The sequence below is a fragment of the Scomber scombrus genome, chromosome 21, assembly GCF_963691925.1.
Source record: "Scomber scombrus chromosome 21, fScoSco1.1, whole genome shotgun sequence".
Lineage (NCBI taxonomy): Eukaryota > Metazoa > Chordata > Actinopteri > Scombriformes > Scombridae > Scomber > Scomber scombrus.
Window position 1 is genome coordinate 6,642,157 of NC_084990.1, and position 17,377 is coordinate 6,659,533.

The 17,377-nt window shown below is 38.2% G+C and overlaps 1 protein-coding gene across 1 annotated transcript; it reads left to right on the plus strand.

The window, feature by feature from the left end:
- Positions 1-1,105: 1,105 nt before the first annotated feature.
- Positions 1,106-9,408, plus strand: LOC134003777 (5'(3')-deoxyribonucleotidase, mitochondrial-like). Its single transcript, XM_062443111.1, has 5 exons — positions 1,106-1,795; positions 2,801-2,901; positions 4,755-4,815; positions 4,934-5,048; positions 7,423-9,408. The coding sequence occupies exons 1-5, from the start codon at positions 1,505-1,507 to the stop codon at positions 7,560-7,562; spliced, it is 708 nt and encodes a 235-aa protein (XP_062299095.1). The 5' UTR covers positions 1,106-1,504; the 3' UTR covers positions 7,563-9,408.
- Positions 9,409-17,377: the final 7,969 nt, after the last annotated feature.

Here is a 17,377-nt window from a genome sequence, read left to right on the forward strand (position 1 = left end):
GCCAACAGTCAAGTCACAGCAATGACCTTGCAATTTGCTACCCATCTATTTTGAAGATAATTATTGAGAAATGTAATATGTTCATGAGTTTACCGGATATATAATGTAAAATAAGATAATGAGCATTACAGCACACGTGTTCCTTGGTGGATTTAGACTGTAGTCATTTATTTTCATATTTGGTATGTTTTTACCATCGTATGTTTAGAGTTATTGTAATTGGTAGCAAATATCTGAAACACACAGATTTATCCTGATTTTCATGAGCAGAAATTGTGATGAGGAAAAAAATAAACAAACCTTCCTTAAGCCTGGAATTGTATTCATTTACTTAAAGTGACCCAGTACATACAAAAATATATACAAATATTTCAATATTTGTGCAACTTGAACACATTTTTGTTCATCGAGGGTGTTCTGGGTTAGTGTTAATTGAAGATTTTTAATGGTTAAAATAAAACCTACCATTAACCATTCATAAATTAATAGGAATAATTATAGCTGCCACGTTCTATTGTTTTACATAACATGAGATCATAATTTAGTGTGATTGTGAATGGATTTTCTCTACAAACAAACCTAAAAAAACCACTCTGGATCATTAATAAAGGATCAATCTCTCATTTATTAAAGACTGATAACATATCTATGGATGAAAATACATTTGTGGTTCAAATTTTATCTCAGGTACAAATTATAAAGGGATAATTAAACTGGTGTTACACCGTGTTTGGTTCCTCATCAGATTCTGTGACCTTCTGTGTTGGAAAAAGTACTCAGTTATGTAAAAGTACCAATACTACATCTAAAAATACTTTTGTGTAAAAATCCTGCATTTAAAATCCTATTTAAAGTACTAAAGTGAAATTAGTACTTTTACTTTAGTACTTTAAGTACGTTTAGCTGGTAATACATAAGGAAATGGTGTACTTGAATCTGATGGGTCACCAAATACTGTGTACCACCAGGAAATGTCAGAATATGAACAATATATAAGGGTCAACCACAACTTATTACTGTGTATGAATTTTACACACTGGAGGGAAAAAACGGCGCAGTGAGACATCTTGCTCTACTAACCAATCTTTGCAGCGAGCCGAACTGCACTGCAGAGTTAGTCACTGTGTGCCGTTTTAGTTCAACATATTCTAGCAGCCATTGCCACTGAGGCATTGGGCTTGAAAAAGAAGGTGGATAGCTGGCGGCCAGTTAGTACACACTGACAGACGATGCAAACATAGCCCACCACACTGAGGCTAAAGGGCCCGTCACATTTGACCTGTCCGAGCTAAAGTCAGCTATAGACTGTTAGCTCCACTGCAGCTGACCCGCCCAGAGTGTTAAAGTTGAGCTCTCAGTGACCCCAAAAACCCTCACCAACAGACCAATAATAACACAGACGAATATTTTTTCCCCCGACTCCTATGCGGACTTTTCCCAGTGTGTCCAGTTTGGAGACGGTTAACGTTAACGTTCTGTTACCGTTCAAGTCAAAGAGTCAACAATGTTACTGCTGTCCGGTACAACCCGCCTACTCGGAAGAGGGAAAACTTTGCTCCGTGATCCGGTTAAGAGCATTTGCGTAAACATGTCGTCGCCTTCGTCCTCTTCCTCCTCTCCTTCGGGTAAGAGACTGCGGGTTCTGGTTGATATGGATGGGGTTCTGGCGGATTTCGAGGGGGGTTTCTTGAAGAAGTATCGGGCCAGGTATCCGGACGATCCCTACATCACCCTGGAGGACAGGAGAGGGTTTTGGGTGTCGACGCAGTACGGGAAGCTGAGGAGTGACCTGTGTGTAAGTGACATGAAGACATAGTATATGTGTACATTAATAGTTAATAGCATTCACACAGATGTAGTTACTGTACATGCTGTTAGTCATCAATAGAAATACAGAAGTAGCCTTATGCAACCACTAAAATACTGCAGAACAGTGGTTGTCAAAGTGGGGCCCTCCAGGGACCCTTAAGTCCCAGAGTGTTCCCAACAAAATGTATTATTTACACTATTATTCCACCCATAAGTAACACAGTGACTATTTTTAATCATGGGTTTCATACACTTCCTGTAATAAAAAATCTAAAAGCACAGACCTGGGGACAAAATCTTATCAGATGGGGGTCCATGGTCTTATTCGTGTCAGTTTAAGGGTCCTCGATGTGAAAAAGGTTGAGAACCACTATTGTAGAAAGTGCATCTTGACTATGTTTTACCTTTGATTGAGGATGGGGGGTAATGCTTGTACCTCACTAAAGTGGTGCTTCATAGCATCTGTTGACAGCGTTGCCGTATTGGTCCATATTCAGTAAACCAGCAGAAACAGCTCATACAAGACATTAAATCTCCCCATGTTAGGATTCAGGTACAATGTCATCAGAGAGCCAAGAGCGGGTACAACATATCTATATTTATTCTTCAGTGTGAAAATGTGTACTAACCTATGACCTAGCCCACAATATCTCCTTGAGTTTGTTGTTATTATTTCTGTTATTAATATCTCCTGATGTCATACCACTCACTAGGAACAAGGTGCAAGGTTCATGCTCAACATAGAAGAAATAGACCCAGAAAGTGTTTAGCACAGATCCATGTCCATACACCTAGCACAGTCTCATTCTAATATCAGCTTTTTCTAACCCTCTGGACAACCGAGGGTCTAGTTGACCTTGAAAAGACACGTATTTCCCGTAGAGCACATGCTGTACACACACTCACGTGGGAGCACGCATGCCGTCATACACCTGATCAATGTACGCTGCTGATAATAAGCCGCCTGTATGATTGTGTGTTTTTACTCCAGGAGAAAGCCATTAGTATCTGGGAGTCCAAGGATTTCTTCATAGAGCTGGAGCCCCTGCCAGGAGCAATAGAGGCCATCAAGGAGATGGCCAGGATGGATAGGTAAGGTTATTTTTGCAGTTCAATCATCTGTTATAGAAATATAATGCTGAAAATAGAACTGAAAAAATAGTATTTACCTCTAAGGGGTTTAAATACGGCACGAAACACGAGGCTTCAGATGAGCAGTCTGATAAATACATAACCATATCTGATTTTACCCACACACCTCTCACAACTGACTATTATGGCCATCGTTAGGAAAGAGAATATCAGCATAAAGTGGTCATATACTGAGAAAAAATACAAGTATGTGGACAGTAGAGCCATAAAATAATGAACAAATCATAATATTTCAAGGTGAGAGAAGTCTGTCAGCTTTTATGAGTGGCATGGATGATCTGGAGTTACAGATTTGTCTCATAAAGATTTCAGGACTCTGAAATAACAATGAAACCACTTCTGTGTCACATAACCAGATGTGGTCTGAGGCAGCGGTTGGAACTCAGTGAGGACTTCTCCTGACAGGCATCAAACACAAGCTTGTCACGTCATCAGAAAACAATAACAGCCCAGTGGGCTTTATGACTTTCTGGAAATGATATGAAGGGGTTGCCGGATTATGCTGTGCAGTGTGTGAATGTTAATACTCTGCTCAGATGTAGCTAAGATTCCATTCAGACTTGGCTCCATCTGACAGACACTTATAGCCCCATTAGCCAAACCAACAAGTCCAGCCATTTCTATATTTCTCTACAAAAACTAAACTTACTTTATGTGGCCGCTTCACTTCCTGACCTCTGTTAAAGAGCAGCTAGAGCGCACAACTGCTTCCCTAAAAACTTTTCAGTGAGTCAGTCCTGAATGGTGCTAACAGAAGAGTCATATTTCTGTGCGAATGGGGAGGTGAGCGGAGATGAGAGCCCGCAAGAAGACACCAGAGTTATTTACTGACGAGGGGAAAGTAACCATGCAAAACACACTAACACAAGCTAACCACATTCAATCACACAGGTCAGAGTAACCTTCATAATCATAAAACTGGAATTTTTTTCTTTCAATGTTACAACTCTATATTCTCACAAAATGACAAATAGGCCTTTTACCATAACTACTTTTGTTGAACGATATATTGTCTCAGAAATAATCGCGATAAACAATATTATTGTCAATTGTCGATCATTTTATACCACTGATATAATGATAGTATAATAGCATAATAATGCAAAGTAACATTCATTTATTTTTTTAGACTCTTTTACTTAGAATTAATTATGACCAATTATTTTTGTACTATGACATATAATGATAACCAATCAATAGCGTCCAGTGATTTTTGAATGCTGTTCCAGATGTAACTCCAACCTGAATATTCATAAACACCTACTGCAGTATGTTCAAACAATCTGTGAAGTTAGCGTTACAATTCCAACTAAAAGCTGCCTTATCTATGACGGAAACATGGTCAAAGTGTCCTGTAACTGGCATCTGTAGGAACGAGTCCTTTCTTGTATTTCATTCAGTATAAGTGTAACGTGAGTCAATACGAAGAAGCCTTTGATTGACGTTTCCTCTTGCATTCTCAGAGGCGCACAACACAGTGGAATAACATCTAAAAATAGTCGTCATAGTTATGAAACTGTGTATTTACATTTCCTCTCCTGGTGGGAATAAATGGGTTTCTTTAGCTACCGGCACCTGTATGAACCTGTTTTTCTTATCAGGGAAATCAACCGTATAGTGTGATCTCATATTTGTTTTCTACCTCTTTGTTTTCCCCCATTATTGTTATTAATTCAAATGATAAAGAGTCAATGTATCTTTCAAGCATGAGCAGCTGGAATATGAAAATGTTTGCTTGTTTTTTTGAGTAATTTTTCCATTCTGGTTTTGTTGTCTCCTTTTTCTTCCCGCAGCACAGATGTCTTTATTTGCACCAGCCCTATAAAACATTACAAACACTGTCCGTCTGAGAAGGTGAGCTCTCTTATGATCAACAATCTATTCTGTTGCCTTTGGAAATGATCAATGTGTTTCCTTCTTCTAATTCGATCTTCTCTGCTGTACGTGTGTGTGTGTGTTTTATTTCTTACAGTATGCCTGGGTAGAAAAGCATTTGGGCCATGACTTTCTGGAGCAGGTTATCCTGACCAGAGACAAGACTGTGGTCTCCGGAGACCTCCTTATAGACGACAAGCCCGACATCTTGGGTGAGGGTTGTGTGCATGTGTTTATTTGTGTTCACGCTCATGCAGTTTTTCATCTCATGCTTGTTGACTAACATTTTAATCCATTCAACAATTTACAATGACAATAAATGGACATTCTTTATTGTAATAATACTAAGAATTGTTTTATATTGATATTGATGACAATGCAGCTCCCAGATCAACAACTGACCATTCGCCAAGCAGCCGTCATTCTTAGTTACTGTTGCTATGGTAGACACACTTTACAATGATTGACCCCTCAAAAGCTTTAATAAGTTATGAAAAAGTGAGACCTTGACGTGACGTCAAGGTCTACATAAGTAGACAAAAGCAAGCTTTTTAGCTGGCTAATAATGCTAATGTTACCTCCATAAATTGCTTGAAAACACTGTCTCTGTTTTGCTTTTGAAATTGCTAACATTCAGCAGGAAATAGTAAAAAGTCAGTTTCCTTAGCTAGCTAATACTGCTAATGTTAGCTCCATAAATTGGTTTTAAAACAATGTCTCCGTTTTGCTTTTGAAATCTCTAACAGTTAGCGAGAAACATTTTTAAAGTCAGTTTTCTTAGCTAGCTAACCATGCTAATGGTAGCTCCATAAATTGGTTGAAAACACTGTCTCCTTTTTGCTTTTGAAAGTTCTAAGTCAGCAGGAAACATTAAAAAGCAAGTATTCTTAGCTAGCTTATAATGCTAATGTTAGCTCTCTAAATTGCTTGAAAACAATGTCTCCGTTTGACTTTTTAATGTTTCCTGATGACTGTTGGAGATTTCAAAAGCAAGTTTTCTTAGCTAGCCAAATAATTTTAACGTTAGCTCCATAAATTGGTTGAATGTGTCTCCGGTTGACTTTTTAATGTTTATTTTATTATGTCTTTCATATTATTATTATTTTTAACTTTATTATGTTTATTATAAACTGTAAAAAGGGACATGAATATGCATTTGATGGCTACATACATATCATGCCAGAAGACTGAGGTTAAAGCTGCATGTTAAAAAAATTAGCATCCTCACCAGCTAAAGATTTATACAGAAGACATGTAAATGAAAAAAACAACATTATTCTTGTATTACAGGTTAAAGCCAGTTAGTCCTATAATTGTAATGAGGGATAAGTCTCTTAGCTAGTTTGTACCTGTAAACAGTTTTCACTTTTAACATTAGAAAAGGCTTACAGGATGAGGATTAACTGCGTGTTTGGCAAACATAATGTGAGCTGCTGTAACATCCCTAAATCCAATAACGAGCAGAGAAGAGCTGCTAATGATACCAATACAACCCTGATAGCATACAGGATTGGCTTCCACGCTAATACGGGAAATACTACACAGTTGATGTGTAATTTGTGTTGTGGTTACTACAGTTGGTAGTTAGCTGGACAGGAAGCGCTTAAAATGACACCACACCCAAGAGTTAAAATGCAGATTGTGGTTCTTGTTACAGCAACATGCACACCATACCAACATGTGAGGAAACTCAAAGCTTGACAAACTTGTCATGCCTAGTTACGGTTGTCAAGCCATGATTAGACAATCACTGTTCAGGGGAGGAGTGTTTTGAGGGGTCAAGTTCTCTGACACCTCACAAAGGTTGCATCATAACTGATGTGTGAGGATTTAAAATACTATACATTTTGGTTTCATTATATTACATGATAACTTCTTAAGGGCTTTGATCATATTTTTTTATCTGCACTCATACAACAGCACAAAAACCAGACAACAGAAATTAGACAGATGTGACAGGCGACGTCTAGAAGTCACAGTAACCAACCTCTTCTCAACCTGAGAGTAACAACAACTAGTAACAAATACTACACTAACAAATACAACACGATTTAACAAGATACCAAGGAAATAAGAAACATGAATGAACAAAAGAGGAGAATTGGCAAAAGATAATCCTGGAAAACCAAATAAATACATATATGAAAGAAGAAGAAAAGATGTGATGAACGTTATTTACAAGTTGGAAACGCTTAATTACGATAACTCCTACATGACCTTAACACGGCATGAGCAAACAGTAAATGATACTGAGAAATACAACAGTGCAGGTGCTCCGTTGGGGTATTTTTGATATTTAAAAGAACATAATGTTTATGTAATTGAAGATTAAAAAATGACAAAAAAGCAGCAATGACATAACATGATCAGAATGTAAATATATTTGTAAAAATATCACCATTGTTAACAGCATGAAACATGCATGAAAGAAAGAACCAGGGAGGAAAATCCTTGTCTTGTGGGTGTCATGTGCACATTATAAGCCAGCTGTTGCACTGTGTCTCTCTCTAAAGCAACCGTGTCTAGGCTCCATATGGTGAAGTTCATGTGGTTTTCTGTTACGTAATGTTTGTGTCTCCTTATCAGGCGTGGATCCCAAACCAACATGGGAACACATCCTGTTCACCGCCTGCCACAACAAGCACCTTTCCCTCAACAACGCTCAGCGGCGCCTAGTGTCTTGGTCGGATGACTGGTGGGCCATCTTGGACAGCAAAAGGCGGTGAGGAACTCCTGTAACTGCAAGCAGCAGCCTGTATTCCTGGTGATTGGAGAGGGCCGGAGGTCATTGCCAAGACACCAACATCATCACCACACCGCTGCCTGCCGCTGTCTTTACAGATAAAAATTAAGGTTAAAACATTCAGAGGGAGCACAATCAGCAAAATGGACAATTTCAGGAAATATGTAGAGGTCAGATGTTTAACACAAAGCACTCAAAGTTGGGAGAGGACATTCACTTGTTTGACCACAAGGGGGCACTCTGAGACTGAGGGTGAAGCAGGGTTTAAAACCACATGTACGTCAGTTTAACTGTAAGAACTGTGACAACAAAACAAACACGAGGTCAAAAACAGCAGCAAGCAGGATACACAGAGAGTTTAAAAGGGCACATTTAACTTGATGCTAGCAGCTCTGTCTGCATATTTTTTGTTTTTGTGTTGTTTTTTGCCCCTTAATATGGGCTTATCTCTTAATTTTTGAGCCACACGAGCAGTTTATTCAGGGCATCAGAGGTTCACAGTACTGTGGTTCATTAATGAGTCAGCTGATTCTGATTCACTCACAACACTACACTGAAAATTTACAAAAAAAACTATATGAGTTGCGAGGCACTGGCAAATATGTGCGATACATAAACATAGCAACTTACAAAGGTACCTGTTTTTCAGATGGTTCATTTATTTTAATTTTTTCAGAGTGTGACAGCACCGTTTCACTCAAACATACATATATAAACAGATATCTCTTAAGGTTTTAAAAAAAGCTGATATGGTTATATTGGTGCTTTTTTAAACTTATTCCCTCTATGTTTCATAATGATCTATGCATCAGAGCTATCTCATATTCACAATGAGAAAAACACAATTCTAGTTAAAGCTTGAAATTTCACACACACACTCGTATATGCATGTTGCCAAAACCATCACTAGTGTTAAATTAGAATCACAGTCACTTGAAAATAAGATCTGAATATGTTTACATTAACATAAAATAATAGTTTATTGGGGGTTGGGTATGATGTTTATTTATTTTTTAAATGAACCTAGAAGAATAATTTCTAGATCTAAGAATAATCTTTAAAAAATTCTAATGAAAAAGATGATTTATATTGTTAGAAACTAGCTATACTCTTTGGTTTTTATTTCTTTCATACAGTCTTCGAAAACCTTACGTTTTAACAATTTCTGGTTAAATCTCGTGCAATGTTATTACCATAACTGCACTAAAATGAGAGAATATGAGTGCTGCTATATGTGAGAATATTCATTAAAAGACATAGTCTTCACTGCAGCTAATGGAGTTTTCTTATATGTACTGTCAGGTCATTTCTGATTAAAGAAGTTGTGGCAAACATGTCTCATTTCATATAAGCCTTGTCCTTTCTTACATTTTCTCATTTTAGCTCATTTACAGTAAGCACGTTGTGTCAGATTTAAACCAACTATTAACTAGTAATCACCTCAACAATAAAAACATGTCACGAAATTGCATATGTCTGTGTTCGTTCACTATACTCTGTCTGAGGTGTACTTCTTCAAGCAGACATTTTAGTAAATAACTACATAGTTTTACTTCACGTCAGTTAAGATGTACTGTAAGTATGTAGCAGCTGAAATCAAATCCATTTCTGGGTATTTGTGGCAGAGCAGTTATGATTTTGCCTGTCGCTGCTAATGTGCTTTTTGGACAGAAAACAGTAGATGCTGAACATGTGTTATGGATGATATACTTAGTGCTGAGTGCTGTGTGTTATTGTGCCTAGCTTAATGTAATAATTCAAACATGCTTATGTCTGTCCATGTGGTGCTGTCTTTTATTCCACAAATGCAATTAAAGGTTCCCTTTTTTACATTTTTCTTTGTTCTATTTCTTTTATGCTTGTATTTAGCTTCACCCTGCCAAAAGTTTTTTTTTATAAAAAAGCTTTTGACAGAATGAAAACATCAGCTAAGAACACATGAAAAATAGGCTGAGTATTAACATTTGTCTAGACTGCAAATTGCTCTTGGTCCATTTTTCTACATTAGAATAGACTTTGCTACGCATGAGAGACTGCTCAATATCAAATGTCAACATCTGCCTCAGTATAACCATTAATCTTTGGATTTTGGTATTAAGTCTTTGTTGTTGGTTTTAAAACTCACCGCAGTTCTATTCACTGAGAACAAAGACCCGTCTTTTTTTAGGCGATTAGCTGATGTCACCTCAGTTTTACTTGCATTGTTCACACTTGTCTAAACAGGGCAAATATTTCAAGGACAGGGACACGTGACCCACGGAGACAGTCAAAAGCACTATAGGCTAGTTTTGATAGCCTCGCAAGCTTGTTTAGTTTATGATGAATAATAGCAAAACTGTAAAAACTCTATTACGTTTGTTAATCAATATGCTGTATTTTTTACCTCTGTTTAGTTTGGACAAATTGAAATTCGAACAATGCAAAAAAATATAAATATCTAAACAATGAAGAAAACTAATCACAGTCAACCTCCCTCCAAAATATGACAATCATGAATATTCTGTTTTTGATGTTTTTTAACTGCACGCATTTATGTACTTAAAATACGCTGACACAAGAAACCGGGATCTCCAGAAAGTGTTCCCAACAACTATTTCCAAAAAAAAGAAAAACTTACATCCGATAAATATTTGGATACAATAGATTTCATGCATCCTTGCTCACAGACCCACACACTGTTTGTGTTTATGTGGGTTTGTTTTTTGTCATTTGCGTTATGGTGCCCGTTGAGAGTCACGCCTCCGCTTCCGCACCATTCTTCCAAAACAACTAGTTCAATGACTTCTCGCCAGTTACAGCTGTGCACTAACTAATCCGAATCCGTTCCTTGTGATCACCCCCTGATAGCCATGTCATGAGACACCAGTCAACCGTTGCACAAATACATGTGTCAGTTGTGTGTTAGCCATTTTTGTCAATGAATGTTTACGAGGCCGATGCTCATTTATGCAGCAGCTGCTTTGGAGAGAGAACAATGATAAACCATGATTCAGAAACAAGAGATTTAATGAAGAGAACGTGTAAAAATCATATATCTTCTGTGTTTCCGCCAACAGTGAACTCTAATGACTCAAGTCCTTATGTGAACCACAACTGATGTTGCTATGAAGCTAATTGTGCGCAATCATTGTTCAAAGTACAGTCAACAGGGTGTGATGTAAAAAAAGAAGTTAGATAATCTTTTATCTGCCGGAGCCCTCGCACAGCATCTGGTCTTGGGTAGTTTGACGTCTTCCATCCACTTCTTTGTTCTTATAAACATTTAGATTGCAGCCTGTCCTCGAGGCCTGTTGTGCTGCTCAGTTTAGCTCTGTCTCTCTAGTGTCATTTTAGATAGCTGTTGTTGGAAGGAACAAAACTTTGCCAGCATGTCATTCATTTATATTCTACCGAAGCCTTGCAGGGTTCCGACTGCCTGGAGCCTATCCCAGCATGTATTTGTAGAAGGCATGAGGTCTACGCTCCGAACAGTTTGCCTGTCAGTTAAGGCCATTATATTTCCAAACCACATCTCGATTGGTGTGTTGTCAATGTAGGATGTGTGAAAGGCTCCATTTCCAGACATCGTCCGTTCATACTACTTTTGTATTTGTTTTGGCATTAATATCGTATTAAAAATGTATACAGACTTATACACAAGTGGAACGCATACCCAAAACAGATGCTTCCCTTCTCAAAGCATTTTGTTTTTCGACGTTTTGAAGGCATTTTTAACGAGGGTAATTCAAGCACATTTTACATATGTCTAATGTTAACAAAATATAATCGTTGGAAATCTGGTTGGCAATGGATGCAACTTTGTCTTCGGCCACATTTTCTCAGCTGAATGTACAAACTCAATGACTGCTCAACCCAGCTATGGAATATAGAACTGTTCATTGTTGCTCGCAGTGTGAATATTGTTCAGTAAATAATGTCAGCTGCACTTTTAAATTATTCATATTCTATCATCTTAAAATGTTGGACACTATAAGATCTCTGGGGTTTTGCTTACTGACAACTCTTGAAGCAATTTTCATTCCACCAAGCTGTATCAGACTATCCTTCTACTCATATCCAACACTGAAAGTATTTGTTTGGTTGAGGCATTTGTGTATTTTAAGAAATGATTTTATGTAATTTTATGGTTTGTTGTTGTTGGTGAAGCAAAGACAATTTTCCACCATCGTGGACAATAAATATTTATTCCATTCTATTCTATTCTTCCTCTGCTTTGATGCTTGGCTCACATAATGTGGGCTGCTTTAAGTAGTGGAGGTGTTTGGAGTGTTTGTGCAACGGGGTCGCATTGAACTGTGAGTCTTTTGGGAGTGTTGCCGGCTTCATTTCATTTCAACAAGATACAAGGCACAAAAAACCCCAACAGAACATGATGAATGACATGCAAAATCCTGCTTGGACAAGGTTAGTGTTTTAGCACAGGTGTGGGTAAAAGAATCAGTAATGTGTAATGTTAATGGATGACAAATCTGTGCTGTTACAAAACATGCTTCCGCTTCGTCTGTCGTCATCACTGTAAAAATATGCTTTTCCCTGATATGTAACCTCTCGGTCAGTAACAATATGATTGGACTGCAAAAGAAAGCAAGAAGTAACAATGGGAGCAGAGATTGTGTTTGTCATACAAAAATAGCAAATATCAGAAAAAAACCTTGGTTATGCCTGAAATAGGACTGACAACAGAGAAATCACTCTGAGTAATAGAAGTACAGCAGATTTGAATGGAACAAAAATGACTGGTTTACTTTTGTACTGGCATCACCTCATCTTCAAAACAAATTTTGGCCTAGTAGCACATAAAACACCATTAACTGTGTGTGTGTGTGTGTGTGTGTGTGTGTGTGTGTGTGTGTGTGTGTGTGTGTGTGTGTGTGTGTGTGTGTGTGTGTGTGTGTGTGTGTGTGTGTGTGTGTGGTCACGTGTCTCGTTGTGTTTGTATGTAAATCACTCATCACCCACACGCTAGCTCACTTCCACCCATAACACCAGCTCAGTAAAACAATGAGCCGTGTCTGGTCCCTCGCTCTCATCTTGCCCTCCCACAGCCATATTTCTTTTTTATGTGTGTGTCACTTTACCTGGAGGCAAAACAATGCGTTGTGGTGTTGTGGTGGAGCTGTTTGGCTGTTCTACATCCAACAGGAGGGGGGGGGTTGGTGTGTCCCAATATGGTATAAAACCATATTGGGACACTAAAACCAGACTAATACAAATTTTAAAGAGGACATACCATGCTTTTTTTGATTAGCTGTTGTATTTGTACTGTTACAATGTGGGGTATGTATATTAAACAAGGACAAAGTTCTAAAATTTGGGGTAAGCATATGTTAAAAATGCTCCCTGAAAGTCAAAAGTCGGGGCTTCGTTTGCAATGTTACCTCTACTTCCTCCTTGTGATGACATCAGCTTGTTCGTACACGCCCACAAACGACCGTCTGTTCCGTAGCCTTTGTTGCTAAGGTTCTTTCCTACGTCGTTCATGTTGTCCACTCACATATTTCAAGCTTGAACAGGTTCCGATGTATTTGGTGAGTTTCAGTTTCAAGTCAAGAACAACATAAAGAAATAAAAAACCTTATGCTACTGTTTGTTTATGTAACAGAGTGAGATCATCAGGGGATGGTCTTAAAGAGACAGGAGCTGGTATAAGACAAATAAGAAGTTTTGTAAAACTGGAACTCTCTCTACACTTAAGGACACATTTTGGCTTTAAATTAGGAATGAATATAAATAAAATACAGTTGATTGGATGAATGATTAGTGAATATGGGTAATGAACAGTAAAAAGAACAACGTTTTATTACAGTGTGTTTTTAAGCAGGATGAGTTATGAAAGCTCCATCATATCAAAGGAGGTTGACACTATTTAGTACTACTACTAAAGTAATACATTGGTCAAATTCAAGTCCTAGCTGATTTGGAATTGAAACCTTTAAATCTAAATACAAAGATCCATTTAATCAATGCCAAAATAAATGCAAAGAAATGAGGAGTAGACCTTATAACAGATCTGTATACAGCTTTGGTGTTAAGAGTACAGCCTCATACTGTGCCGAGGTTTTCCCTTTTTAGGCAAACATGTCACAGTCCTGAGGAAATCCCAATGGTGCAGTTAAACACACAGGCCTTATGGGACCGTGGCCACTTATAATGAACACACTGACGAAAATACTCTGCTGTCCAGCATAAATTGTTTGTACACTGAAATTATTATGTACAAGCTGTCCTCAGTAGGACAGAGGGGTGCTTAGTGTCAGCGCTCATAATTAATTTTCCAATCAGTGTAATATGGTGACATATTCCATGGAAGTGTCCACGTATATCAATATGTTTGTTCATAAGACAGCGATTTCTGTGAATATGCGTGTGTGTTTTGCAACTATAGAAATTTAGGACATTAAGTACATTTCACAGTACAAATGTGTGAGTGGAAAAAACTGGAAGTACAGAAAGGGCAATCAAGCATGGAAGAACAGGTCAGGTGGAGCTTTTTTCCTGTTTGCTGAGTTGTTTTTGTTCCTTCCGTCACAGGCCCTCGACCTCCTTCCCCCCCGACTTTCACACTGTTATCCTCCTCTGTCTGTTTGTATTGCCCTCCTTCCATTTTGTGTAATTACTTTACAGCAGAGAGGGAGAGAGATATGACCCAGTCATGATCAGCTGCTGGTTTTACAGCCTGCCAAGTGTGTGTGTGTGTGTTTTTTTTTAAAGGATGTCATGTAAAGCATAACATTACTCAGGTATTAGTAGTAATAGAAAATTTAAGGTAGAGTCAGCGTTTTTAATTCAATACACTTTTCGTCAAATTCAGCAAATATCTTGTCACGGTCCACTAGCTGTCCATTCTGTATGTGCGTTGAAAAAAACCCAAAGTGTCCATATCAACACAGTGGCTCAGAGAAAGACACGCAACACCACTCCGGCCAATCAGCAGCAGGGGGCGTTCGTGTTCGTCCACAGGACAGTGGGAAGTCATCAGAACAGTGTCCCATCTCTAGCACCAGAGAGAGGGGTCAGGGCCAATTCTCATATGCCGTTTTCACATGTGACCTCTGGACAGTGTCTGGAGAATCAAGTCCGAACATTTCTGGAGTTGCCCTTTCACATATGTAGCATACAGTGGGAGATTGTCCATGTGAGACATGTTCTCACCTACTGGAAAGAACCCATTTGGTTTAGAGGAGGGATGCGGAGGCAGGACAAAAAGTTAACTAGGTTGTTGCATTAAGTGAAGCGTAATCTGAAAATTGTCAGTTTCTTCCTGTGAAGATGACATGCAAACTATTTTGGTTCAATAAATTTCAAAATTCAAACCACGAGAGGATGTTCACTCTGCTTATTGGTTAGTTGTGTTTAGGGTCAGGTGCCAGAAAACACAGGAATAAGGTCCCAATAAAGGTCCTCTGGCCTTTGAGCATGAACGTCAATCATAGCTCTGTAGGTATTGGTATTTTTAAAGCTATAGTATGTAACTATTCCACATTAAAATGTCCATAAACTACCAGATCTATGTTATATATTTTAAGTTGTGTATTTATATTATCCCAAATATTGCAATCAATTTTCAAACCTAGAGAAAGCTGTAATTTCTACAAGATAACAGTCCGTTTAATTTGGTCACCTGACAATGCCATCATAAACCCTTTATCAAAGAGTGATGATGGTAATTATTATCACCATAATAATACAGTATCTGCGTTCTGGTTGTTCCACCAGAAACTGTTATAAATGCTTTTATTCAGTTTTAATCCACATTTTAAGATGAACTGTGTAGATCTTGGTCATCTTAAGTATAACTTTTACCGGATGAAGTTATCAGATGTCTGGAAGTTATAAGTGAAACAGGCTGAGCAAAGTTTACCGACAGCTCGGCTCACATTTAGCCCCTCCTGGACATCAATGTCTACCAAACAGCTTTGGAAAACACAGATTTTCAACATGAAATTGCTTCATTCAGTGTTTTTACTGGTTTTTACTGTTTTTTTGTCAGCAGGCATGTTTGCTTTGGAGAGGACAAGACCTCTGCGGATAAATCAGCTCTCTGTAAAAACCTCCTGAACAATGAACACTGAACGGTAATGGTGGCTGTTTAAAAATGAAAACAATAACTCCTATGATCCACCGCTACTTCACGATGTCATCAAATTCTGTCTTTTGTTATTGTTTTGATTGAGAGATCCCTAGTGGCAGAAATTACATAATGTCTAAGTAAAATGGTTGCAGATTTCAGTTTTACAAAGCTGAAAGAACAGCTGCATATGCATGCACTACATTTGTTCAATGTGTGTGTGATTGTGTGTGCACGTGCATACATGGGTCCCCTTGTGTTTATGCAAATTGTCTCAGATGCTGGCATGCTGGCATTCAGGCTCAGTTTGACACTGTGTTTATACTAGAGTCAAACAGCATGATTTATCTATGGAAACTATTCTGTCTGTCTGTCTGTCTGTCTGTCTATCTGCTGGACAGTCATCTCTCCATCCAATCTGCTTGGCTAAGGGAACAGGGCGCTGTGTTTTGCTGAGCTGGTGTTATGGGTGGAAGTCAAACACTGCAAGTAATTACTGCAAAAACAAACACCTACACTCACCCACAGAACACTAACACTGATAAGCCTATTTTATGGTATCTAGTGTTTTGCCTTTGCATCTGCCTGCCTGTCCACTGTATTACGTGAATGTACATTTTTACAGTTTAATGTACTGATGAGCCAAAATATGAGCAAGAAGGTTCATCTGAATCAGAATTGTTTATATATTGTTTATATTTCCGTTACACCTATGATTAATTCAAATAAATCTGAAACCAACCTTACTTAAAGCGATTCTGCCAGGTGTGTGTATGTGCTCCATGAGGGTGAACCCGCCTTGCAGGGTGACTGTTAAACATCTGAGGAACTAAATGTTTAAACTGTCATCAGGAAGACAGCTGAGTGTCAGGATACAGACTCCACAATGTGGGTCACAGGCATGTTGCTTTCATGTAACCTGCAGAAACAAACATTGTAGACTAGTTTCTTAGGTTATTTTAGTTCAAATCTGCCATCATTTTATGAATGTTGCAGAGGCAGCATTAACAAGCTTTGTATGAGAAAAGGAATACACCAATCACCAAAATCATATTTCCCACAGCCTTCAAAATTTGCAACAGAGCTCAAATTCATCACTTGAGCGTACAGCGTGTTGACTATGTACTATGTTGGCTCCTGTGCCAGATTTTACGCAGACATTTTTAAAAATGACAGACCAACCAAGTAATATTACTCTATGCAACAAATTAAATATTGTTTACTGTTCACACCACTTAAACCTACATTCATTTTTGGCCACTTTGCGAGTGGCGGAAACAAGCTGTAAACACAACACTGACTTATTATCACCTTTTAAGTTAATATGCTAACATGTAGCCTTTAAACTGTGTTCAGACAGAATGCAAAAGGTAATTTAGGATGCCACATGATTACATACAAAGTCAATGTACAAATGCGAACTCACACAAATAAAATTAATTGACAATGTTTCTTGAGTGAAAAATTTGATGGCATTCCAGAGCTTTATTAATCTACATACGTCGACAGGGTTTGGGTGGTTCTGCTAGTTAGCTAAACAGCTAATGTACAGTTGGTATTTTGGCTGTTTGAGGTAACTAAACACAAACTGTCCAGTGGTCAAACTTGTGTGAATGAGGAAACGAGGTAAAAATTCACTTTGCATTCTTACTGGACACAGAGTTACACATTAGATACAACATTGGCAACATTAGCAACATGCAACATTAGCCTTCCTTTGGTGTCACATT